Raw genomic sequence first — 27,690 nt, forward strand, 5'->3', positions numbered from 1 at the left:
TATTATTTATGGAACTGTAATTTTGCTATAGTGCACTAAAGTTGTTTTGAGTTCCTTCTACTTCTAGCCATGACTGTGCTGTTTCCACCGAGGTGCAGGACTTTACATTGTGGTGAAAAATAAGTGACTATACCCACACCCAGCGAGTCAAAATGCGACAGGTGCAAAAAAAAGTTGTTTTTTTTAGCTCTGAACTATTGATATAGCTCACATTTGACAAATCTAATAGCAATATTAAGCATAGCAGGTTTTATCTGGTCAGATGTGGACTGGTTGGGGGTAAACATGGGGTAAAATCACACATTTTTTTTCTGTTTTCTTAAATGCAATAAATGTTTTTGTAAATCTGAAACTAGATTTTACATGATTACTGGAGTCTACTTGTTGAACACGTCCAGGTTTTATACAAATAAATGTAGTTTTTAAACTAGACCTGGCCTACCGTTGATGGGATGGAGAAAATGGAGTCAAATTATTTAACTGTTTTACAAATCAAGTGTAAAACAAGACTTTATTGAAGATGTTTAACACTTCAAGACAATATGTGACACACAAAAAAAGGTGATGCTCAGTACTGCACCTTAAACTTCCTTTAAGTTTCTGGAAACTGCCAGAAAACTCTTGGAAACCCTTAACATCAGGAGTCTCTTCCAACCTTGCCACACAAAGCGTCCAACTTAGCCGTCACTCCCAAACTTATTTCCATTCCCTCAAACTGTAAAGCAGAACTGTCCCCGCATCCCACAAAAGCTGCCCTTGAGCCTTTATCCTCTCTGCGAATTATTTACAGCACTGCTTTACACATCAGGCTGACGTGAGACTCTGGCGGAGGGGACAAACATTTTAAGCGTTATTCGCACTAATAAGACACAGCCATGAATACTAACTGGGGGGGGAGATCTTATCAGGGCGGTGAAATTGACAAGTGTCCCCGCAGCTCGGTCGTACAATCGTATTTGGTGGAGAGTATGACCCACGTGTGCGCTGTTTTTTTCTTTTTTTTTTTATCGATGCATATGTGTGTAGTGAGTCTAGAAAAGGTTTTAGGCTTAGCAGAGATGGAAATAAAAGGGTTTTTGTATGCTGCTAGAGTCTTAAAGAAGATTACCATATAAATTAGAGCAGCAATTCAAGGCACGGAGCACAGAAATCCCTCCTGTCACAAATTAATCAGCTGAACGACCGACCGGACGCAGACAGACCGAGCTCGCCTCTCTCTCTCTCTCTCTCTCTCTCCCACAGACCCAGAGGAAATAACTCTCTCTCTCTCTGTTTGCCGGCCTCTCTCAGCCGCTCTCTTATCCTTCTGCGGTTGGGTTTTCATAATTGGTCTCTCCTTCTCCTGCTGTCTCTCTCCTGTCCTCTTTGCCTTTCTCCGTCTTCTCTCCTTTTTCCACTCCCGTCTCTGTATCGCCTGCCCTCTCCGGCTCTTCCTCTCTCTCTCTCTCTCTCTCTCTCTCTCTCTCTGGTGAGCATTTTGAATCAGGATCACAGTGGGAAGTCAAGCTGCCCGCCTCGCTCGCTACAGCGGATTCAGCCACAATCGCACACACAAGCGTACACAAAGGGCTCGTTGGCCAACACAGACACACTCTTTCTCTCTCCATCACGTGTACAGTTTGCTTGAAAAGTCACAAACAAGGTTGTTGCCCTTTTGCTCTTTAGTCTTTCTCTTCCTTTTGGGTTTAATAATCACTCTCTCTTTTTTTTTTGGTCCTCTTCCCTGCTCAGAACTCAAAATGATTATTTGGAGGGAATAAAGCTGATATAAAACAGCAGATATTAACTCTACCTCTGCAGATTACATGCAGCATGTGTGCGCAATGTGCGTGTTTTTTTTTAAATCCAGGACAGAAAAAAGAAAACTTCCTGGAACTGTGTTTTCTGAAATCTAAACAGGCATTTCCAAGTGCTGGTGGTTGTTCTGTCAGTTCTGACTCATCGTATCTCATGAGGCAGTTACCCGCATGGATTGGATCAAAACTGCATTTGTAGGAGAAAAACAAAAGCCAAACAAACTTAACGCTGCGGTTTTTGATTTCAGTTTTAGTACCAGACCTCGCTGGGAGACATTGATCCTGATTTTGAGCTTTAGCGACCAAAGAGCCAGCAGCAAAATTCAAACAGCGTCATAAATTTACGATGAAACTCTCACAGTGTGACTGCTGCTGTGTCACACATCAACAAACCAGCCAATCAGAATACAATAGGAAATGGTGCAGGATTTACTAGTGGGTGCGGCATGTTGTTCGCACTAATTTAACATAAAGTTCAGGAGGAAACACTTGTCTTCAGAATCGGTTACTGGTTTCAAGATCAATCCATCCATTATCTATACACCGCTTAATCCTCATTAGAGTCATGGGGGCTGGAGTCTATCCCAGCTGACTTAGGATGAAGGCAGGGGACACCCTGGACAAGTCACCAGTCTATCACAGGGCTACACTTAGAGACAGACAACCAAGCACACTCACATTCACACCAATGGACAATTTAGAATCACCAATGAACCTCAACATGTTTTTGGACTGTGGGAGGAAGCCGCAGAACCCGGAGAGAACCCACGCTGCACGGGGAGAACATGCAAACTCTACGCAGAAAAATCCCGGGTGTCCTTACCGGGGATCTTCTTGCTGCGAGGTGACGGTACTAACCACCGAGCCACCTTGAAGCCCTGGTTTCAAGATGTTTGGCTAAATTACTGCCATTGTGTCGTGTAAAGTGGACTGATAGTGATTGAGCAGAGCTGTAGGTGAGCTGGTGTGCTCCATCTGCAGTGAGTAATTAAATGTAGGTGAGGAAAAAGGCGTCAACTTCCTAGGTATGCACATTCTAGTGGAAGCAATGATCTTGATCAAAGCCATTTTAACAAAGTGTTGGATTTATTTTTTATTTTTTTGGCCTTTTTGTCTTTATCGTATAGGACAGTCAAGAGAGAGAGACAGGAAAGTGGGGGAGAAGAATGGGGGAAGGAACGGCCATGATTAGAACCCATGGCGGCTGCATCAGACTGTAGCCCCTGTACATGGGTCGCCAGCTCAACCAGTTGAGATATAGCAGCGGCTCGTGAGGGATCATATTTATTGAAAAAAAATTCTCAAAATGCAACTCTGATACACAGAGGTGAGCTTATAGGGGTTTAATCAACAACCAGAAAATAAATAACTTAATAAATCATTAAATTAAACCATTTAATGAGTCATTTTGTTTAAACAAATAAGATGCTATATGGACCTGCACCGGTGCCAGCAGTGGGAACGTCTGCATAATGGATATAAACAGCGGCTTTATTTACCTTCTCTTTGTATTCCCTCTTCTGAGGTTTCCTGAGAGCCTCCACCTGCATATGCAATAAGTCGCAGCTCTAATGTTGTATCAAGCAACAATATGAAAATGTGATCAGAGGATAAGAGGAATGTTTTTTGCTGTGTGCATCTGAGGCTGTTGGCGATAAGTTTGTCTGCAGAAACACATGCACCAGTCTTCGTGAGCCTCGGCTTTCATCTGCAGCTATTGATCCCGGCTGACATAAGCTGATTTATGAACTATTGATTAATTAGTTTAAATGAATTCTGAAATACCACTGTGGCTATAGAGAAGTGATCGTTTTTTATGATGTGGGTTAGCTTATAGTAAAAATGCAATTCGCCATATGATACTCGCAAAGTCCAGCCTTTGTGCGTTTCAGTTGTGTTGCCCTCCGGATTTGCTTTCCTTCAGCCATTTAAATTCTACATAAGGACCGTTTAACCCAGGCGCGAAGGTGTTTGCGGAAAAGAGAAGATAAGCCGAGCCGCGGAGAAGCCCTAACAAGATATCTGCCCCCTCCGACTCACAGAGCGCCGCGCTTTTCTAAAACTTCTTTATTCCCTTTTGAAATCTGTGCGCTGTCAGTAGCCGTGGTTCCACTTGTCATTACGATGCATCTTTTTTCTTTCAGTCACAGCGGCACACATCATTGTAAGCGACAGGTCTGGACTGCTCACATTGGTGTCAGCTCTTCAGAAGCAGATATGGAAGTTGTCACACTCAAACTGCGACGGCAACTCTCCGCAGTCTGGACGCATTCCAGTCAAAATGCTCATCCGGTTACGGCAAAGCAAAGAGATGGAGAATGACAGCTTTAAAGAGTGAAGCAGATTAAGTGAGGACCGGCATAAAACAAGTGCATTATTTATGAAATTAAAACAGTTAGGGAAATTTGCCAGAAAGTTGTGAGTGAAACCAAACATGCAGAAACATCTTTATAGCTTAAGAGCAAAATGAAGAGCACATGGCAGCAGATGTTTTTCAACATAAAGTATACAGCAGTAAGACGCCACGTAGTTAATTATAAAAACATACATCAGTGGTGTTCCCTTGAGTTATACTGTGCTCATTAATTTATTTTTTTAGTTGCTTAATCAGCAGTTTTAATGCAGGTTCAGTTAAGAAAAAAGTCATGTCAGCCTGTTTTATAATTACTGGTAAATAATACTTCATCTCATTATCACCAGATTGAAACTTTAAGAAAATGATATTACCTCCAGTTTTTATGTATAGTCTTCATACTGCTTACTTTCTTCTACTCCTTCCTTCTTGTTATTTGCCACTCTGGCGATGGCATCAGATGTCTGAGTAAGCTCAGCGTCTTTCTCTTCTTTGCACAGAAACTCCGGTTAACTGTGAGAGAAGCTGCAGAGTTCCCAGTGTTCAATGACATTAAACTCAGTAAATATGTTTGCACACTTTGGCTGAGGCTCATTAACACATAGCTTCAGGCCTGTGCGGACCAAGCGATTGAACAGCGATCCGTCCTCATGAGGGAAACAAAAAAAGTTGACACCTAAAGGCTTCTAGTTGGAGGTCAGCGCTCGGCCTCCATTATGATATTATGTGGCAGGCATCATAAGTTGCAACGAGCAGGGCTGACATCTCCTCACCTTCACTCTGAAAACTCTGAAATAGTGTACACAGACTTAGTAATTAAGATAATACTATAAAGGCACACTGGAAATACCATAATTCAGTAAACAAGATGAAATGAGTTGGATGAAGTGACAAGATATTAAGACACTGAAGATATTTCAGTTACAATGGCTGAATATTTCCGCCTTAAAGCTGCATTTTACTGATGACAGTCTCAAAAAGATGGATTCAGACTTGCAGGGTTGTATACGTGTCCAAAAGATTCAATCAGACTCCCACACGCTGCCTAACTCGCAAGGATGCATTTATTGACGTGATGTTTCAGTGCGAGAGCTGACAAATGTATCTTTGCAAGTTAGACAGTGTGCGGGACTCTGATTGAATCTTTTAGATATGCTCGTCCATCTCCTACGCACCTGCCTCGTGTAATAGATGTGCAAAGAGTTCCTTTGGTTTAAATCACAGGGCTTTACACGTATTAAATCTAAGAACCAACTCTCTCAGCTTGCAGGATATATACTGTCTGTATTACTATTTTCCTGTAGAAATGGGTCCCAAAATTACAACTTCTCATTGTGTGAAGTAAATTCACAGTGTTTGAGTGGAATTGTAAGTGAGCTTGTGTGCTCAAGCTGCAGCAAATGGGGAAAAGAGGCACCAAGTGAGAGGCTGGGTCTCCATAGGTCTTCCTAGATCTTGATTATATACCCAAACTGCATGTTGCCTGCAGACTTTTGAATCTGATCTTTTAAGATGTTTGTCAGGGACTCCTCACACTCTCTCCATCAACTGAACTGCTGTCATCAGGCTAACGTTCCCGGAGCACTGAAGGAAGAACCTCCAGACTGATCAACAGCTTCGTTCCACAAGCTGTCAGAATGCTGAACTGCTGACCCGGATATGCACACGATTTTTTATTTAATCGCTTTTAGTTATTGGATCCTGAAGATACACTCTCTCATCTCGCCTGTACTACTATTGTATGTACAGCAAAATGACAATAAACTTGATTTGATTTGGTGCCTCTATATGATGGACACACCATGCAGACGTTCGCCCTGCATGTCAAATCCTCCCTGTGTCATATAGGGGGGTGATAATGTGAGCTGGGTCACTTTCAGCTGCCAGGCAGCTGGCTCAGCGTGTCACCAGTGATCTTGAGAGTTCCCTCCGCTGTATTCTACATTTTGTTTCTCCCGCAAAATGACAGCAATCAGAAAAAGTGACAGCTGATTTATCCGCTGAGTTGCTCAAAGGACAACTGCTACACATGCACTCAGAGGGCAAGTGGTGTACACAGTGTCTGTCACAGGAGGGTGGTCTGTCTTACACAAAGACACCCTGCTGCTGTCAAGGTCAAACCACCACTGTGAGCTCTTTAGAGACGCTACCGATGTAACTTGAATACGAGCTGCTACCGAAGGCGCTTACGCCACTGATTGCCTGTTGTGATACACAGTAATTGCAGGTCTAAAATAGAGAGAGAGAAAAAAAAACCCTGGAAAAACGCTGCTTTACAAGAGCACAGAGTTTGTTCTCAGACTCAACAGCAGCTATTTTCACATTTCTAGGCATTGTTTTTTTGTTGTGTAGGAGTTGAGTCACCACAGTTGGATGTAGTGGTGCAGATATGCACATATAGGGCATGTATCCACCTCAGGGTGAGGGGGTTTATCACATCCGTAAACATGCAGTGTAATGGACCAAGAATGCATTGTATTTATCAGCTCAGCATAACTTTTGTCTTCAGTCGTCCTCAAATGTATTCATACCCTTCCGTTAAAGAAACGGCAAAATTCACAAATAGTCACTCAAATAACTAGAAACTGAAAAAAGTAATAATAAATAAAAATTTGCTAAATTATCATTTATTGAAATAAGACATTGCTTTTGAATTGTTGTTGAAAAGAATAATTAAAAAAAAAAAAAAACAAACCCAGACAAATTAGAGCACTTTGCTGATGAGCAGTGGCCAAAATCAAAACACCTGTCAACAGGTGCAGACGTCTGATTGAGAGTTACAGAAAACACTTGATAGCAGTGATTGGCGCAAAGGGTTGTTCAACAGAGTATTAGTTCACGGATCACATCGTGCTTGTTTGCTTGGGTTTTTTTTGTTTGTTTTTAAAAATATTTTTGTTGAACCACAATGTCGTAATTTTCATTCAGTTTTTTTTTTTTTTTTTTTTAATCACTTTTGTCAATTTCAGTGACATCTGTTTTTTGCCTTCTTTAATGGGAGGGTATGAATACATTTGAGGACAACTGTAGTAACTAAAGCTGCCAAACCAGTGCAGTAGAGTAGAAAGTGCGACACTTCTCTCTGAACTGTGAAGTATTATAATATAGATACTTTTACAGTACAGTTTGAACAAAAATTAAACATATTAGGTAATAAACAAAAAGCAGCACGGTTCAAAAACAGCTCATAGGGGAGCAAGTTATTGGATGATACCTTCAGCATGTTGAAATATCTGTACAGAAACAAATTATTTATCGAATCAAATCAGGTTTATTGTTATTTTGCAGTACATACAGTTGTACAGGCAAGATGAGAGAGTGTTTCTTCAGGATTATTCAATCAGCAAGTCTTGTGGATTGCACGTCTGGGATAAGACACTAAACGTTCACTCTCGCTGTCTCCTGAAGGGGGCGCTGCGTCCATGCGTGCTGCCATTCATTCAACATGGCGATGGTGTTGATGGTGAAGCTGCAGATGCTGCCCAGAGCTCGCTGTCTGTCTGTCTGCATCTCCTCCAGCTGTATGTCCGTCTGGGATGTTGTCATGGAGCCATGTTTCTGTTAAAGCAGACACACAGCAGTCCCTCCACTCTCTGCGGGTTTCTCTCAGCAAACGTCCAGCTTGTTGTTGAGGGAGCGGACATTGGAGAGCAGGAGGACGGTCCTGCTGGTCTGGAGGGGTTAGCCTTTAGCCTAGCATGGATCCCGACTCTCTTCCTCCTCCTCTGTTTACGTTCGTACCGTTTGCGCTTCCTTCTCTCTCAGGTAGCTGCCGGCGTAGTCTCTGATCGGACTCTGTGTTGGTGTAGTATGTCCACATCACGACCAGTCGCCGCAATTCCAGCACCGTTCACTGTCCTGGCGCCCTACAAAGTCTCCCGGCCACAAGTTGTCTCCTAAAGTGGCCGCTGCATCTATGCGCGCCGCCATCACCATGGCAACAACAATTAGTTTTGTCATTGAACATTGCATTGTTTTCAAATGAAACACAGAAGTCATGTAGTCTAGTTAAGGTGGATAGTAGGAGATCATCCGGGTGTACAGTCTCCTTACCTTCACTACCAAACAACACCAGACAACTGGTTAAACCAGCCAGCTTGGAGAACCATAATTCCATCCTTGCATCTGTTTTACTGCAGTGGTCAGCATCCTCTGGCAACTATGTTTATTACTTACCCTCTAACCAGTGCGCACGTAATGTCTTTAGAGCATATTGGTATACACAAAAAAAAAACACCCACACACTCAAAACACTTTGTAAAAATATCTTCTCTCTAAAGATCTCAAATCCACAGCGGTTCACACAAGGACATAAACACTCAAAATACATCCAGAGAGCTGAGAAGCACAAGATGGAACAAAAAAAAGGAGAAAAAATCAGAAAGAGATCAAGAGGCGGGCAAAGAGACAATGTTCAGAAGAGAAAAATATGACAGGAGCATGAAAGTGTGCTGAGCAAATGAGAGATGGAAAATGGCTTCAGAGACAAAGAGAGATAGCCACCGTATTCATTTCCCCTCCCTCCGTATTACAGCGCATTCATAACCTCCCGCTGCCACTCATGATGTAAGGCTGAGGCAATTAACCTCCTTCATCTGTCACACACTCGTGGCCGCATATGTGTGTGTGTGTGTGTGTGTAGCTCGAGTGTTTCGCGCATGCCTGTATGCATGCACGTGTGTTAGCAAAAGCTCCAACTGGACTGAGTGTATATTTAGTGGTTATTGTGTGTGCGTGTTGACAGTGTGTGTGTGTGTGCATTTCAGATCAAAGATAATCCCACTGCCTTTCACCTCGGGGAGATGATGTCATACTCTGCGCTGCAAGTAGTGATGCTGGCAAACAGCTGACTTTACTCAAGATGGTAAAGGAAAGAAATAAACCGTCTTTGTCTTGCAGCTGCAGCATGACATCATGCGTTTCATCTAGACATGCACAACGCACGGTTAATACTCAACAGCGGTTTAGTGAGTAATTCTTTTAACGTCGACGCAACCGATGCATTCATTTAGAGAATTCGTTATTTTCACGAGACTGTGCTTGTTAATTACAGACATATGTTGGTTTCCTTGGAGCAGGTCACAAGCAACACAAAAAGGATTGTGCCACTTACTTACAGGAGATTTTAAAAAATGGATAATTGTGTTTTTTCATGGCATTTTGCTGTTTTCAAACCAAACCAGCCGGAGTAACCTTTGCGAGCGTGTTTACAGGTTGTAGCTAATGTGTGATAACAATGGAGATTTGCATGCTGTGCTCCAACGATTTAGCCACAGGACGCTAAATGCATTATTCAGTGGATTTATTTAGATTTAGCACGATGCGATTGATTATTTTAATTACAATAAGCAGCCAGCGTGTTGTTCAAGAACAAGCCAGCGTTTTGCTGAAACAGATTGTATTCAGCAATTAACTGAAATGTAATTATCAATCATTTATATCCACGCAGGACTTACAAATACATATGGCAAAGAAACACATTTTCTCAATTTGTATGTAAAGATATGTAAAAAAATAATCTACAGACAGATGCTGTGGATATCTAAAACTGGAATTCTGCCCAGTTGAAATGCAATTGCAGCGATCTTGAATTTAGGTAAATTGAGGTCGTAGATATTTGTTGCCACCTCAGAAGTTACAGGAGGTCTTTTATGGAGGCCACTAGTCACCTTACTGCCACATCAGAGCAGCTTTCTAGTTAATTTTGATTACAAGTCTCGAATGAACAAAGCTGTTGTTCTTTAAAGCTCCTTTGCTAATGAGCTCTTTCTATTTCGTAGCATTTTCTAACAAATTTATCCACCGACAGCCACCGTTACATCTGCTTATCAAAAGCTTCGCTGGACCAATATTCAATGGGGAGCCTCCTATGAGCAGCATCATCTGCTCCATCCATCCATCCATTACCGATACACCGCTTAATCCTCACTGGGGTCGTCGGGGGGCTGGAGCCTATCTCAGCTGACTCAGGGGACACCCTGGACAGGTCACCAGTCTATCACAGGGCTACACTTAGAGACAGACAACCAAGCACACTCACATTCACACCTACGGACAATTTAGAATCATCAATTAACGTCAACATGTTTTTGGACTGTGTGGGAGGAAACTGGAGAACCCGGAGAGAACCCACGCTGCACGGGGAGAACATGCAAACTCCACGCAGAAAGATCCCGGGTTTCCTAACTGGGACGCGAACCGGGGATCTTTTAGTTGCGAGGTGACAGTGCTAACCACCGAGCAGCCCCCAATTGAAGATAGTCAAGTTTTCGCAGACACCCAACGAGTCTATTTACCAAAATGTGTGCTTGGTCCTTTAAAATGAAAAGTCCTATTAGTTCACACTGGAGTAGTAATTGTGTGATGCTGTGGTGGATCTTTTTTTTTCACGTAGAAAACACACAAACATTTGCTGACTCAAGGTCACCAAGAATTATTACGTGCCACATCGACTACCAAAGTTATCAAAAAGAAGAAGAAACGCCTTTTTTTGCCCTGTTGAGCAGGAGATAAGCCGAGGCAGCGAGAAGACGCTTCTGCTAACGTGACAGTCCCGGCTAATTACCGTCATGAAGTCAGAATCCAGTCATTTAGAAGCTCCTTCTGACCGCAAACAGACACTGCACGCCTTTAAACACACCGAACGGCTGACGGGGTTACGACTGATTTGTCAAGGGGTGGCTTGGATGCACAACATGTGTACGCACAAACACGCACAAGAGCAAATTCATACAAACTCGCAAAGGCAGATAACGGAGGCTGTAATTACACAGCCGCAGTTCAGCCGTGGGTGAACATCGCGGCTCTGAAGAGAGAACGCCTTATTCCAAACACACACACACACACACACACACTCAGAGGCGCGTAGATCTAAGGACAGGATGCTTTACCACTACTACAGCTATAATTGCCACCATAAAGGAAAAGGGGTAGATAAGTGCAGATATGACTAGGGGTGGACACTCTCAAACGCACAAACATATAATTATACGAGTACAGAGATTACGACACAGACACTTTGCAAGAAGAAGGTCAACAAGAATTACGACGTGGTGTGTGGCTCTCCAAGGTTATCACAATTTGCGTGCATGAGTGTGTGCAAACACACTCAAGAAATCAAAGCGTTTCGCCGCAAAATGTGGTGATTTGCCTCTTACCCTCTTTGTCCTTTTTCTTGAAAGGTTCAATCGGATGTGTGTGTGTGTGGGAGAGAGAGTTTGTCTCTGGAGAGAAAGCGCTTTTGTCTATTCCAGTGTGTGTGTGTGTTTGTGTGCACAGTGGAAAAAGACTGGACAGTAATTGGTAGGCAGGAGAAAACTCACTCCATTTTCTTGCTTGGCTGATCACTGTATGTTGAATTCAGGTGAGGATTAAGAAACAGGAAAGAGGTGCAATGGAATTTTGTGTAAGTGATTTACTGCCTTCGGTACAGAACTTTTTTTTTTTTTTTTCATGTCCTCTATTAATTACAGCAGCACAGTGGTGACCTGAAGCAATAAATTAAACGTTACATTCTTGAAATGTTAAAATAACATTTGAAGTGCATCACTCCAGCGTAATTAAAAACGCTTGACGAAGGTCGCGTGTGCTTTTCAGCTAATGCGTTTTTTTTTTACACCTTTTCAATCATTCAATAAAAATCACAGAAGAATAATTTACATGACATTGAACACATGAAATTACAAATGTGAGTTTTATGTCGTGTATTCAGTTCGTGTCCGTAGACTGCTACAGACTCAGAGGAACATGCTTCCATCCTTTCTATTCATTCTTCAATCGATAGCATGCGTACACAGACAACACGCCCGCCAGAAGACACGTAGTAGCCTCCTGACAACTAGGAGACGAGCTGCTTTCTTTGTGTTCAGCTGGACAACATGAAATAAAGAGAAGTGACTTCCAACAGCTTAAAGGTAGAGTCAGCGAGTCCAATCCAATATACGTTTTGTCAAATTCAGTGAATATCTCCTCGCGGTTCACAGGCTGTCCATTTCATGTGCTCGCCGAAAACAAATCTGGTGCTCGTGCACAGGACTGGTTCTGTGAATGGGAAGTAAACAAAGTGATTGACTCACACAACGTTATTCCAGCGTTCTGTACATGTTCGAGCACTGGAATGAGGGAAAAGAACAAGGAGGGGGGATGAGAAGGGAAGCAGGCAGCGGGAGCAAGAAGGACAATAAATCTGGTACATTAGCTGCTAAAATGTGCAAGTTGGCAAAATAACAACCTTAAATGAACTGCGCTTATACAGCACTTTTTCTACCTTAGCGGTACTCAAAGCGGTTTACATTATTTTCTCATTCACCAATGGCGACAGAGTTGCCATGCAAGGCGCTGCCTGCCATTGGGAGCAACTTCGGGTTCAGTGTCTTGCCCAAGGACACTTCAACTGCGGAGGGACCAGGGATTGAACCTCGAGTCACCAACCTTGCGATTAGAGGACAACCCGCTCTACCACCTGAGCCTTAGCCGCCCTTCTTCTCCAATCTTTTCCATAACCTCAAACTCTACCTTTACCAAGAACAGACTCAGGGAGTGGAGTTTTAGGCTAAATATGTCAACTGTTGTCACAGCAAGTCAGAGAACCCAAAAAGCCGACATGAGACGCAGGCAGCACCAGTGGTTTGAATCAAGTTTATTTGCAAAAGGTACATAACAGAAAGTTTAGATACTTCTATGAACCAAAAACTTGCTGAAGCAGCTCATGACAACAGAAGGAACCAAAGCTAAAGAATCAACTAAATGAAAACTGGAGCTAGAAAGCTGCAATGCCAAAGCCCAAAGTAACAGTCAGGGAAAGCAGGGCCAGGGCTAACTAGGTGTATACAGATATTACTTCTGCTAACGATGAATCAAAACTAACTGGAAGTAAAACAGTTTAAAGTAAGATTTGAGCAAACTCAATACAGTTGTTAGCAGACACGAAGTGCAAACAGGGTTTTAGTCAAGCAGGTATAAGAATAGCACAAGTAGTACCATTAGAGAGCTAACCAGACAAGACTACATGATTTTAGGCCTTATAATGCAGTTTAAACTAGCAACTGATACAAAAAAATATAACCCCAGTTGGCACGAATGGAGAAATTAGCCATACAGATCAAAAGTGTTTCTGTAGCGGACTGTAAACATGTTTATTTCTGCTTTAAAGTTGCTCATTTTTACATGGGGGTCTATGGAGACCGACTCACTTTTCAAGTCAGCCTCAAGTGGCCATGTGAAGTATTGCAATTGTATTATTTTTGGCACTTCCATGTTGATTTTCATCCCCAAGTGTTGCCATTTGGCTACGAGTTGATGTCCATAGAAGGGTCAGAATAGCCCTTTGAGGTACTCTGCATCGTACTCCCACATGTTGGAGCCTGAAGTCCAGCACATTTGATAAGTTTGAACGTGAACTCTAAAGCACTTCACACAGATACTGAGGTGAACAGATTCAGAGTTTAACTTTGAATGGTTGCTACACCACCATTAAAGTGTCCAGTTTGATGTCTGCTTGCATAATTCCTGTTGCCCTCAGGTGGGATAGGGTTGTGATTGGCTGATGGACAACTGGATGACACAAAAACGTGGTCTTAATCAAAGAAAACGCCACTTCACCCAACAGTGCTGCACTTATCTACACTCAGAGACCAAAGAATAGCCCCTGATTCTTATAAACTCTGATGTCCACTGCCTTTTTGCTCTCCGTATTGTGATATGAAACGCTTTCTCACTCCGGCTCTGTCATCGATTTCTAACTTCAGATCATCATTTTGATTTAATACCTGAATTCATCCTTACAAATGTCAAATCTATAAAATTGTGCCTTTAATGTAAAAGTTACAAGCAGTAGTTTGAGAATAGGTCATTCCTTCAAGAGCACACTTAAGCTTTATTGGGATGAATGCTGATGAAAGTAAATATAGTCGGGATATAATTCAAATTACCAGATGAGTTATCGTTGCCATTTTGATGCGCAATCCTGAAGCTGATGTGAAAATGTCAGCTTCAGAAACGTTGTTTACTTGTAGTCTGGTTGAAGGATAGAGTGACCACCTCCATATGTACAAACTTAGATCTTTAAGGATTTAACGTGGCTGGTCATTGCCTTTTTCACAGCCTCTGTTTTTTTTTTTTTATACAATTGAAATGTTTTGGTTTTTTTGCCACCTAGGGGCAGCTGTAAACAGAGACATACAGTATTATCACCTTCTAAAAGTCCCATCTATGCACCCAGCAGGTGCTGAGTAACAGGATTCATTTGGAAATAGTGATTTTAGGTCCAGTATTGACCCTGTATTAGGCTGTTTTCTGGCTGTGTAGCCGCTAACTGCTCCACTGTGTCCAGCAGTTAGTGGCTGACTTTGTTTCTAATGTGTTTGGTACTGGACAGATATTGTATCGCAGGTGTTTAAGAGCTTTTCTCACTTAAACTTACTGCTTTGGCTGAATTCAACAAAATGCACAAAAAGAAGCATAGATTATTTCCAAGCTTTCTTAAAGGTGACCGAGCCTTAAATCATTGCTGCTACTTTTCTGTGCTTTTCCCCCCTCACACCTAACACAGAACTAGGGGCAGGTGTGAGGTTATGTGAACGTTGTGTTTGTAGGATCTGACAGCTTCATCTATTAATTCTGAGGGCGCCAAACCAACCCCAGTAAATCCAGTTGTATGAGCACTTTGGGATTAGAGCAATAGAGGTTTGTTATGTTCGTCTATATGATGAATTTTACAGTGTTGATGGTGATGTCAGCGTTCGTCTTCTCCAAGTTTAAACAATCACCTTTAAAACCCGCACAGCAGTTTTTCTGGGGGGAGTAGACACTTGTTTCTCCCCGTAAAACCAAACCAAAAGGGTTCGAGGTGGGTGGGTCTTGTGGTTGGAAGACTCACTAAGATTCAGACCTCCCTAAACTGGCCTTCATGTTCTTTCAGTGGCTTTTTGTCGACAGTGTGGACTCTGGTCTTTTGGGAGCTCCAAGTGTTTGTCCAGTTTGTCTGGTTTGACAATCCGATTACCAACACGGCGGTGGCGGCGGTGGCTCAAGTGGTAGAACGGTTGTCCTCTAATCATGAGATTGGTGGTTCGATCCTCGGCCCCTCCACAGTTAAACTGTCCTTGGACAATGAACCTGAAGTTGCTCCCAATGGAAGACTAGCGCTCTGTCGCCATTGATATATAAATGGGTGAATGAGAAACACACTGTAAAGCGCTTTGAGTGCCGCTAAGGTAGAAAAGGGCTGTATAAGTGCAGTCCATTTACCATTTACCAGCATTTACACTGGCTGAGTTCTGTTCAAGCGTCTCACTCAGCCACGACACTGTTTGACCCTGAAATTCTGCCTTTATTAAAGTTCTCATTTACACCTGTGCTTTTCCCACCGAGACATATGAAAGCGTCTTTAAGTAAAAGGCTCATCATACTTGGTTTGAGAGCATGTGTCAGGCTTTTCAGCCGGCTGTAAATCCAGTAGCTGTCTGTGTTGCTGGTGTTTGCTGGATCACGCTGCTCACTAAAACCTACTAAATATTTTAGCAGTTTCTGGCCCGGAGATGTCTTTGTGTCTGTCTTCCTTCCTGTCTCCTTCCTCTGCATCGTTTTTTTTTTTTTTTTTTTAATCACCTCCCTTCTCTCTGCTGTCCCCTTCAGGTGTTTTGTGGAACCTGTCGTCATGCGACGCCCTGAAGATGCCCATCATCCAGGACGCTCTGGCCGTGCTGACCAACGCTGTAATCATCCCACACTCGGGCTGGGACACGTCCCCGCACACACAGGAGGATCGCAAGCTGCACTTACACTCCTCCCAGGTCCTCCGCAACGCCACAGGCTGTCTCCGGTCAGTGTCGCAATCTGTTTCTCCAATGTTTCCTCACTTTTTTTCTTTTTAATCTTCATCTCTAACATGTTTTTTTTTTTTTCTTCGTTACTGTATGACCCAAAGTATTCACACATTTTAAGTATCTAATATTGCATAACTGTTGAAACAGTCTGTTCACAGTCTGCTCACTTTTAAAACAGAGGAGAAAAAAAAGTTCTGTTTAGTTCAAACCACTCTGTTATTTTTAGGTTGTAGTCGGCGTTATTTTTAACACTCTTCACGCAGAGAACTGATAGACTTTGCTGCATTTAAGATGACTCACCATTTGGCTTTAGAGCTGCTGTGCCTTTTCATTTTCTCACTTGAGACATGATGGTAGTCATGCAGTGCAGTCTGGAAGTAGTAGAACCGTGACACATATTTTAGTTTTTTTTTTTTTTTGTCTTGTTTTGGCCCTGAGTGCTGGCGTGTTGGATTTCAAGTAGATCAGTGACTTTGAAGTGAAAGTGGTGAATATCACTTTCTGTTTTTACATGTGTTGCCAATAAAATACATCAGTTACTTAAATATACGCCGTTGTCAGGGTTCAGCCTTCACCTGTGGTTTATACAGAAATGAACTCTTTTGTAATTTGCTGTGCCACTTTTAGAAGTAGTGTTTCATTTTGTTCTATTTTAGGGGACATATACTTTTAAGGAAATGCACATTGTGGTTAAAATGCCCGTCTTTTCACCTTAACTTACACTTTTTTGTATTTATAGAGCAGCAGCTGCGAACGCACACATATTATCACCGCATAAAGTTAACAGCAGGAAGTGACATACATAATGTACTGTACACCTTAACTAATTATATAGATCCCTACGAAAAATGCACTAAAGTACTTTACGCCTTCTTCTGTAATGCGTATAAATTGGCTTGTTAAAGGTATTAATTGACTTGGCTCATTTTCACTAATTATGAATATCAGGTACAAGAGGATAAGAAGCAGGAATAATGAAGGCACGTTTGATAGTGGTGGTGTCAGAAGTACCTCACAAACTAATACATCATCTGCCGCCGTAATTAAACGTGCTGTCCACTGTGTGTGTGTGTGTGTGTGTGTGTGTGTGTGCTGAGACAACACTCCCTTTTTACTCTCCACTCTGTAAAATTCAATAAATATGATCAACAGATCTGATAAAAATGTGTACATGCGCAAGTGTTAGGCTTTACTATTTTCTTTTTTTAATGCTCTCTTAGGTTTCATCTGCGGGAATCCATCATGATATTGTTTTGTGGCTCAACTTGTTAGGTCTTTAGTTTCGACCCCCTGTTTTCGTCACTTTGCAGAATCCAAACAAGTCACATGCGATAAGAATCCATTTTAATAGAAATTAATCGATATTCACTCTTAAAGATAAACAAACACAACTATATATCGACCTACATATACACTAAATGTTTATTTGACCTTTCTAATCCACACAAATGACTTTCAGCATTGTTACATTGCTACATTTACACACATACTAGCTTTGTGGCACCTTATAGTGAATTTCAACTCATTCTGATTCACTCCTACAGATCTTAACAGCCCTTACACACCACCTGCTCAGCACTAAACAACAGGTAGATATAGTTAGCAAGTGGCTGGCTAGCATAGTGGATTAATATGGGCTTAAGTCTTCCAAGGCGGTCCATAACACAACTCCAAATGGATGGTAGTGTTGCTTTATAAGTACTGGACGCAAAAACAATGCATGTATGTGAAAAAGTTGATCATATTGATATGTTATTATATTAAAAAGTTGCATTGTGTCAATCTTGTGTTCACAACTTGTGTCTGCTGCCCCCAAGTGGCCAAAAAAACATTGTTAAAATGTTAAAAATAGTATCAGTAATTGTAAATTATATGTATTCATGATAAAATAAGCAACAATGAAAGCTTCGGCTGAAAAGTAACATCAGTGTTAGTACCCACAGGCTTCTCATTTACATCCCCCAAGGACAGTTAAGGAACATTAAATACACACCGTTTATCACGTGTAGAGAAGGTGCATATCATCACTTTGAGCTAAAGTGCATTTATTTTATATAATACCATAATTTCTTCATGGTAAACTGACTAAATCTACTTGTAAGCTGCTGTAGAACAACCAGATTTTAATCTAGTGCACCTAATTATGGTATTTCGTAGCCAAACCAATGAGAGCCGTTTGACACCTTAAGAATGCTGCTGATTAACCTACAGATGCTCATTGTTCAGTTTCCTTCGCTGGCCGACCAGTGATGTAATCAGTTCCTGGTTTCAATGTACACATAGTCTTATTCCCTGCACTATGCATGCACAGCTATTAGATAAGTGTAGTAGTTCCCAACCTTTGGGTCAGGCTCCCCCCTGAGATGAAAGAACGAAGAAACAATTATAAAGCTCTGGTGCATAAATAGAGAATTATCTTTGCTTTTTTTTGTGAAATATTGAATAATTCGATGTCTTTGGGCCTCAAGCAGTTATTCAAATGAAAGCTTGTGAGAAGTTAGAGGGGAAATGTGCCTTCGATGTAAATGTTAACAAGGCGGACACATCGGAGACGCGACAAAGGCCCTCAACTGTTATTTTAATGAGGGGCCACAAGGCAGAACGCCTATTTCATCTTTAACACATCGTATCTGGCGCACTTTATGTAAAGTATTGACGTTTGCATCTCAAATGTCGAAGAAGAAAATAGAAACGCAGTGGAGCACATTCCAGCACAGCTACTATAGGTTCCTTATATACAATCTGAATTTGTAATATTGCTTTCCAAACTGTTCAAGTATTAGCAGGGCCTGCATGATGAAATTTCTTTGGCTGAAGCTGAGCTCATAAATATTTCTAAATGCAGACATGTCGGCTGTGTACCAGACTTTTTTTTTGACGGGTTGTTCATTCCTGTCGATCAAACACTGAAGCATCAGAAGGACCAAAATAAAAAAAAATAGCCCACAGAATAAGTTAGCCTGAAACATTTAGCGTTTACCTGCATCCGTCATTATTCCTGCAGAACACGCGTTAATTGCACAACAGCTCACTTGTTTCAGTGTTGTTTCTGGAATGAGAGTGTTTCTAAATATTTCCTCTTGACGATGTGGCACAAGTGCGGCACAAGTTGTGTGCTGCCATGACTACATTTGCATCCTCCTGTTTGTTTGTGTGTGTGTGCTCGTCTCTCTGCTGTCTGGCTACACGTGTGGGCCATTAATCTCAGCCTCACCGGCTCTAAATGTGAAAATAAACCACACGTACCGGCTGCCTAACAAAAGCTTCACTCGCCTCTAATACTGTCCGTGTGTGAAAATACTATGATGTATGTGTGTGTGTGTTTTTTTGAGTCTGCTTCTGTGTGTGTGTGTTGCAGCAGATAGCTTTGTGTGGATCAGCTCCCTAAACTCGAAGGGCTAATTCATCTTTCTCACGCCTCGTTAGGGAATGCTGGGAGTCTGATTAAAGATTGAATATTTCATGGCGGGTTTGGTATATCGCCGGCCACCTGCTCTCTCCTTCTCTCTCCCATTATCCCCCCCTCGCTTTTCTCATTTTCCCCTCGCTCCCCTCTTCTCCCTTTTAGCCACTCTCTCCTCCTCCTCCTCCTCGTCCCATTACTCCATTCCTCCTCTCTCCATCATATTATCCCTTTCTTCTTCTTCTGTCTCGCCGTCTCTCGCGCACATTTTCCCGCCCTCGCCGTGCACACATGCTGTCGCGCCGGAAGAGCTGAAACTTGAGCCGCCAGACTTCTGAGTGTGAATCATGTGCATTGAATTTCGTGGATGTGACACAAATTCCACGGCGGGCTAATGAAGAGCAGGTTAATCCGTTTATTTACTGTACTCGCAAGCCGGTAGCCCATTTACGCTTCGCGCGCCTTAACCGCCGTGCCGCCTGTGAAGATTAGATTACCGCGATATCAGAAAAGTGTAAATGCAGCCAGCCAGATGCTTTCCAAACAGATGTTTACGAGGTGTAAATGCGCGAGTCTCTCCAAGACACATTTGTACTTACTTACCGGGACTTGCACCCGTGATAATGACAGCTGAAATTACACGAGGATCACACCTTTTTCTCGACACAAAGGAAGCAGCAGAGTTACATATTAAGGCGGCAGGTTTTGTATTTTTTTTCTTTATCTGATCTATCAACGGTTCGTCTGATCTGTGTGGGTGGGAGAACACAGCGGGCCTCATATCACCGAGCTGGTGCTAATTTGATTAAAAATGTGTTTGGGGATACAGACTTCAAAATCAAAATATTGTCTGATCTGATAACATCCTGCTGTTTAACTCAAATAACTTTATGAAAGATTAAAGAAACAATATTGTCAACTTACAATTGGTTCAGATATATGACTTGAAGATTAATGCAACTATTTAAAGAGGGTTGTTCAGTTTAACCTCCATAATTAATAACACTGTAGAGTTTTAGCCACAATATTTGTATCACGTAAGTTCCCTCATTTATAATACCATAGCATCTCTAGCTATATAATTACATCAGTTAGGTTATTCTCCATAATTAGTAACTCTGTAGGGTCTCAGCTTTAATATGTAATACAGTCATTAAAGTAGTATTTTATGTGATTTTTGTAGGGTTTAATTCCTAATATGTAAATTACTCAGGTATAATCACACCTTAAATGACATTACAGGGTCCTAATGGCAAGATTTAGTCTCGTTAGGTTCCTTATTTACCTTATAAAAACATTATCTTGACTTATTTCAACTTGACTTAACTCTTTTATCTTTATCGTTCATATGTCATGTTTACGACCTAATTTGTTTGAATTTGTTTTAATCATCTTTCTAATTTGACATTTGTTTTTTTTATTGTAAAGCACTTTATGAATGGTGCTACACAAGTAAAGTCATTATTATTAATATTATTAGGATTGATGTAAGGCTGCAAGGTGGCGCAGTTGCCTCACAGCAAGAAGGTCGCCAGTTCGTGTCCCGGTGAGGACACCCGGGATCTTTCTGTGTGGAGTTTGCATGTTCTCCCCGTGCAGCGTGGGTTCTCTCCAGGTTCTCTGGCTTCCTGCCACACAGTCCAAAAACATGTTGAGGTTAACTGGTGATTCTAAATTGTCCGTAGGTGTGAATGTGAGTGTGCTTGGTTGTCTGTCTCTAAGTGTAGCCCTGTGATAGACTGGTGACCTGTCCAGGGTGTCCCCTGCCTTCACCCTGAGTCAGCTGGGATAGACTCCAGCCCCTCATGACCCTAGTGAGGACTAAGCGGTGTTTAGCTAACGGATGGATGGATGGATATATTTATATGTAGTATGGGTCATTAATTGTCCTTCAGGTTGTTGAGTCGTGTTCGGCAGCAACAAGTAGCCTTTTCAGCTAATATCAGAAATTATGAAGTTGAACTCATTAAAATTAAGATTGAGGGCTTTAGATTGTAAGAGAAAGCGTAACTCTGTCTCAGTCTCATCTGTTCAGCTGTGAGCACATATTTAGTTCTTTTCTGGTTGACATATTTTGTCTCCTCCTTTTTCCATCTCTCTACCTGCACTTGCTTAAAATGCATCTCAGCTTCCTGTCTCCAGAGATGTTTTGCCGCTTCATGTTCTCTTTTTAGGGGCCAATTCTCATTCTAATCTACTTTTGCTGTTAGTTTCTCCTTTCTGATGATCCAAATATGTTCATTTGCGCTGCATTATAATTACATTTTCTCTAATTGGTGTCAAGCAGTCTTGCGGTGACACCAGTCAGAGCGCGTCTCTTTTCTCATGCATGCAGAGCAGCTATATCTATTAGCAAGCAAGCTAAAGGAAAGAATATGATTAATTTCTTTCTTATTTAATTACTGTGATAATTGTTTAGACTAAGTAGCTCCAACAAAGAATGTAAGCGAGGTGACGGCAAACTCCTGCTTCTCATTAACTTGCGGCAACAGGCTTCAGCGTGTTGCTGTGATGATCGTCATGGTGTGTAGAAATCCTGCAGGTGTTGTCTTCAACACAAACACACACTAAACTGTCTATTAATCCAACACAGAAACACAACAATTTGCTATTAACTTATTAGAAACAGAAGTATGTCTGTGATGGGAAAGGAATACTGAAAATGAAATGAATTTTCTTTATACGAGGAAATTTATCTTTGTTTGTTCATGTTGCTCTTCTCACAGGGACATAGGAAAATATAGCTCAAAAGCATTTTTTAACAGTTGGTATTAGGACTATAGGCTACTAGAATGCTGAATATGTGCAACACTGAGGTTTTTTTAAAAGAGATTTATTGATTTTCAAGGTATCCAGGCATGAAAAAAATAGATACTGTCAGTACTGTAAGCCATTAAAGAAGCTGCAGAACCCACCTGGTGAAAGCTGTGACACCGATATCCCCCCGTGACTGAGGGTTTTTTTTCCCCCTTAGCGAGTTCGTCTTGTGATCCGGTGAAGAACAGCTCGGCTTCTTAAGCGAGAAGAGGTGATTAAATGACAAGTGGCGCTTGGTTAGCCATATATAAAAGGCATCGGCCCGGTGCAGAGCTCGCGAGTGCCAGACACACTGAGCTGGCATAATGGATTTAGAAGCATATCCCATAGTAATGAGCGCAATGAAACTGAGCTGTACACATTTACAGAGAGCGGACTGGACGCTGTCTGGCTTTTAGTCCAGATATGCAGGTTGGTGATTGTAGTAGATGGATAGTTTTAAATGGACAAGACTGTAATCAGATTTATGATGTGACTAATGAAGAAGCATGTGGCTGAATGTAAACTAAAGTGAGCTGAAACACATCTAAATGTTAACTCAGACCACTGAAATGACAAATGTAAAAGGTTTCTTCCAGTGAGCAGTGATATAGATGAAATAGTTCTGTGTGGCTTTTCTGCTAAAATCCACTGGATCAAGAATCTTTGTTGTTCAATGTGTAGTTCCCAGACCAGACCAGTGAAGTGTAGAAAGGAATAACTACATGAGCTACTATTGTCCTCATTTCTTATTTTTCATGAGGAATGTAGACCCAGGGACAGCAGATGTAGGGGTTAGTGAACTAGAAGTGGACACACTGTGATTAGTTTTTCTTAAGAACAGCGTGTCTTTTTATTGAAAAAAGCCTGGATTGTGTCTTTGAAAGTAAAAATTCTCTGTATCCAGTCTTATAAAACCACAAGTTAAAAGCAGCTGTGGAGGCATATTGCAGAAACCTGCTGTTGGTTTCAAGAGTTAAAGAAAACAAACAGTCTTTCCCGTTTGCTAAAGAAATATTATAGAATGTTATGGGTTAATCAAATTGTGTTTGAAACTCTCGTTGTTGAAACTTTTTTCCTGCAGTTTCGATTCTTCACACTCAAAGATCATAATGAAGACGATGTGCAGCAAAGGAAAACTTCAGAGGGATTCTAATTGACTGAGGTTAATTGAATCTAGGAACAGATCGTGGCCAAAAATAAGGGAAATGTGTGAAAGAAAGCAGTATATAAAAGACTTTATAGTACCTCTCAAGTGTTTTTATTTTGGTGTTTGTCTGCTGGTGTCCTTGGTCATATGATGCACAGTACAGCCGCCTGTAGCTTCCAATTAGTGCTCCTCTTTGTATGTTTCCTGTGTGCGTTATCAGATAACCTTGCATCAAGACTCAAGACAAACACCTGCCAGGAGTTTGTCAACAACTTTAAATACTCAAGTGGTTATTTGACTGAATAATTAAAAGTTGATGCTCACATACTTCAGCTGAGGGTCACAACACAACAAACTGTTTTCATGTTTTGTGTTTTATGCATCACGTTTAAAGTCTCTTAAATCTGTTATAATACACACTGAGCTACATGTGAAGATCTTCACAGACTCTAAATAGACGCAGGTATTAAAACATAAATCCACAGTGCCGTGCCTTTAAAACTGGTCCAGAAGCTACATTGAACTGTGTACACTTTCAATAAGAACCGAGCCGTAGCTTCAGCTTCTTTCCTTAGTTTTCGTCTCCTCTTGTGACTTAAAACTGCGCTCCACCTTTAACATCATGTGGCTGATTTGCCGACATCCACAGATCAACATTAACATTTGTTCATTTGGAGTCAAGTTTTCCAAATACAGAATTCACACTGCCTTTAACTCTTCATGGCCGTGGAAACTCCTCAATAATATATCAAACTGTTCAGCTACTAAATCTTTCACTGTGTTCACCAGTTAGTCGCTAACACTGTCTGTTTGGTGCAGAATCTGCACAGTGGGTTTGCTCTTTGCCTCCTCTTGTGTGTTAAAGTTTGCTGACTTTGGGGCAGACGTCCCCACCAGCTGGCAGTCACACACATGTGACATAATACGACCTGATGCTGCTAACGTGTTAGCAAACAGTCGGGTTATTCACACATACAGCAGATGCAGAGCAACATAAGCATTTGTTTGGGGTCGTGTTGTTGGCCACATAAGACTCATGTTTGTTCTGCTTTTACCTGTTTTTTCATGTCTGTGAGCCCCTGAGTGGAATATCCAGTTGTGTTGTCATCTGGAGGCAGGGACGGATTATTTTCATGGGAAAAACGACTTCTGAATGTGTAATTTTAAAACACAGAAGAATGTTTACAGCTTCAGTTAACCTGTTGTTATATTGAGGGTCACTTACTTGAGTTGTGTATCTGCATCCTGGTTAGTTACTGTAGAATTTCCACATTTGTAGATGCTTGCTTACTTCTAAAATATGCCTTAAAAAAATGTCATAGAGTTCTGTAATATGCTTTATTCTACAATCATGTAGCATTGCCAGAAATTGGTTAGTTTAAGGTTTTATCAAAACAATCTGTTCCCTTATAGCAGCCTTTTTAGCTTCACTGATGTCCATTCCAGTTGCCATTTTCACATCATTTTGATTCATATAGCTGGTTAATTATGTAGGACAGATGACCAACACATCCTTTATTCCATCTACAAAGATCTGGTTGTTTCACTAACCAGGAAAAATCCACCAGTAGTATCTTTAACATCAGACGTATCTGAATAGCTGCAACCAGGCTGCACCGGAACAACTGAGCAGAGAGATTTGTTGAGTGCAACATGATGTAAAATGTAATTTAAAGACCCGAAAAAAACAACATCAGACCAGTAGTACAGACTAGTACTTATGTCTTTGTTTGATTACAGTTTTCTTAGTGTCTCAGGATTAATATGGCAATTATAAAAGTGATGTTAAACTACAATATGCAAATGAGAAGTGTGTTTTCAGGCTCCATTCAGCTTTTTGTTAAATCTGACGCAGTGTTCAAGCTGTAGTAAAAAAAAAATAATTAAAAAGTAGCACTGAAGCCAGCAATAAGTGTAAGTGCTTATCGACATAAGAAATAATAACCCTCATAATAATAAAAAAGACCATTTAGGGCCAGTGGAGTATTTAGACATTAGCGCAGTTTACATAAGTGAATTCATAATGACGACGTGTAATATCGCATTTGCTGTTTATTTATATAATAAAATGCACTAAATGTGTCACACTGCAGGTGTATAGCACCACACCCACTACCTTTAAATCACTAATTTATTGCTCATTGGCTGAGAAAACAAATGGAGTTTTGGCAGCTCGGCGCAGTTTCTCTCTGACACCGAGGGCACGAGCGTCTCCTGGCCACCTTTAATCGTCTGACATTTAAAGGATATTACACTCAGCCTCTCTCCTCTCTGTCACGCAGGCTGCCAAACGCATGCAACCAGCACATGTCCATATGCTTCAGTGTGCTCATGTGTGGGGGAAAACTTTGGGCAGAAACTCCTGGGCGGTGTGTAATGATCCGAAGCTGTGCTCTGTGTGTCTAACAGGAACGTGAGTTCTGCAGGCGAGGAGGCTCGGAGGAGGATGAGGGAGTGCGAGGGCCTGACGGACGCCCTGCTCTACGTCATCCAGACCGCTCTGGGGAGCAGCGAGATTGACAGCAAGGTAACACGAGCTCGCGTGTGCTTACAGCTAACTGGAAGATGCACACACACACACACACACAATCGCCTGGTGAGAAAACACACACACACCTGCACACAATGGTGATCGTGTACGTCGCCATCAAAGAACTCAGATGTAGGTGGTTATTTTTGTTTTGCAATCAGAATTTATAATTCACATACATTTACATGAGTTATATGCAAATGTGTTTAATCGTTTCCCTCACAGACTGTATGTTCACGCTGTATGTGCATATTAATTTGTTTGCCTGTGGTTTGAATGTTAATGCCTGAAGCTTAGAGACCTCAAAAAACACTGTAAAAATGTAAAACCTTGCTAAGTACATGTGGTGTCGAGCTTTTTTTTTTTTTTTAAAGGAGACTTACAATCAGAATTTTTTATTGTTCCTGCAAAAAACATTAAATCTGCTGAAAAAGACAGACTCCTCATGAATAAGATATGTATCACTAGCTGAATACCTAATCAGCTGATATCCTAAAGCAGACTACAGTTTCAATTTTGTCAAAACAATTTAAAAAAAAAACTTGATCAAAGCTAATAAGTGTCTGTACAAAAAAAAAAGAAAATCCTTGGCTTTCCTTTTCTCGTCATTTTTTACAGTGTGCCATATAGTACTCAACCCAGATGGCCAGTGACACAGAAACATCACGAGCGAGAGTGTGTCTTTGCTTTTATGTGCCTCTGAGCATCCATGTGTGTTGTGTGTTCGACGGGCGCGAGCGTCTAACTGTGTGTGTGTGGTTGTGTACGTGTGCGAGTCGGTCGCGTTGCACTCTTCACAAGTAGATGTGAAGTTTTTAATCCGCAAAAATCCTTCACAAGATCAAAGTCTGTGACTGTTGACTGCATAGCCACTCACAACAATAGGATTAGTGTGTCTGTCTGCATTATGCACACTGCATGTGTGTGTGTGTGTGACTGTGTCTGAGTTCGTTCACGCTATATACGGTCTACACTCCACTATAATGTTTGTGTATCTTTCGAGCGTCTGCGTGCATAAAGCGGTATGACTGCGTATGTTTTTCTGGTTGTCGTCTGCGGTTCTTCACTTTCTCTCTTCCTTCTTCAGACTGTCGAGAACTGTGTGTGCATCCTGAGGAACTTGTCGTACCGTCTGGCCGCAGAGACGTCTCACAGCCAGCAGGGGGGGTCGGAGGAGTTGGACGGGTTGCTATGTGACACCGGCGGGAAGGACGCGGAGAGCTCCGGATGTTGGGGCAAGAAGAAGAAGAAAAAGAAGGGACACGACCAGGTGAGAAGACGGACTTAGAAGAAGCCTTTCCCTGTTTCTCTCGTGTATATTGAGTGATATCGATGGGTCAGGAAGTAAGACAAAGCCCTACAACTAATAATATGGTAGATTATCATGGTGGATCAAATTTAATATGATGCATTCCTTTCTTGCTATTATCTCTGCACAGTCCTCTGATGAAGGTCCATGCAGCTAATGGAGTGTGTTTGGTCGGAGCTGGAGGCTGCTCTGCTCCATTTGCTTGCATAGAAATATTTATTTATTCATACATATCCCCTGAGTTCCTTTAGATATATTCATGGACCAAGACTTTTATTCCAAAACTTAGAATATTGCAGTGAAGTCGACGTGTTGTACAATGCTTAAGGTGCTAATAAAAAAAAACAAGCTATAAAAAGTGGAAAACAAAAAGTGGATGCAGGTTGGATTTGGACATTATACATTCCAGCTAAAGAAAGAAACTTGAGTGAAAACTTTGCATCCCAACCTGAATGACCCTGCTTCACAAACAAACAGAGACAGGATGGAAAAACAGCGAGAGTCTGGAGGAAAAAACAACAACAACAA

At 41.6% G+C, this 27,690-nt stretch overlaps 1 protein-coding gene across 1 annotated transcript in view; it reads left to right on the plus strand.

Moving 5' to 3' along the window:
• Positions 1–27,690, plus strand: part of ctnnd2b (catenin (cadherin-associated protein), delta 2b) — a 173,160-nt gene that overhangs the window by 122,026 nt on the left and 23,444 nt on the right. Inside the window, exons 13-15 of the mRNA XM_008286297.1 lie at positions 15,784–15,970; positions 25,733–25,850; positions 26,941–27,123. Coding sequence (XP_008284519.1) covers positions 15,784–15,970; positions 25,733–25,850; positions 26,941–27,123 — 488 coding nt within the window. The remainder of the gene's footprint in view (positions 1–15,783; positions 15,971–25,732; positions 25,851–26,940; positions 27,124–27,690) is intronic.

The sequence above is a fragment of the Stegastes partitus genome, unplaced genomic scaffold (assembly GCF_000690725.1).
Source record: "Stegastes partitus isolate 25-593 unplaced genomic scaffold, Stegastes_partitus-1.0.2 Scaffold447, whole genome shotgun sequence".
Taxonomy (NCBI): domain Eukaryota; kingdom Metazoa; phylum Chordata; class Actinopteri; family Pomacentridae; genus Stegastes; species Stegastes partitus.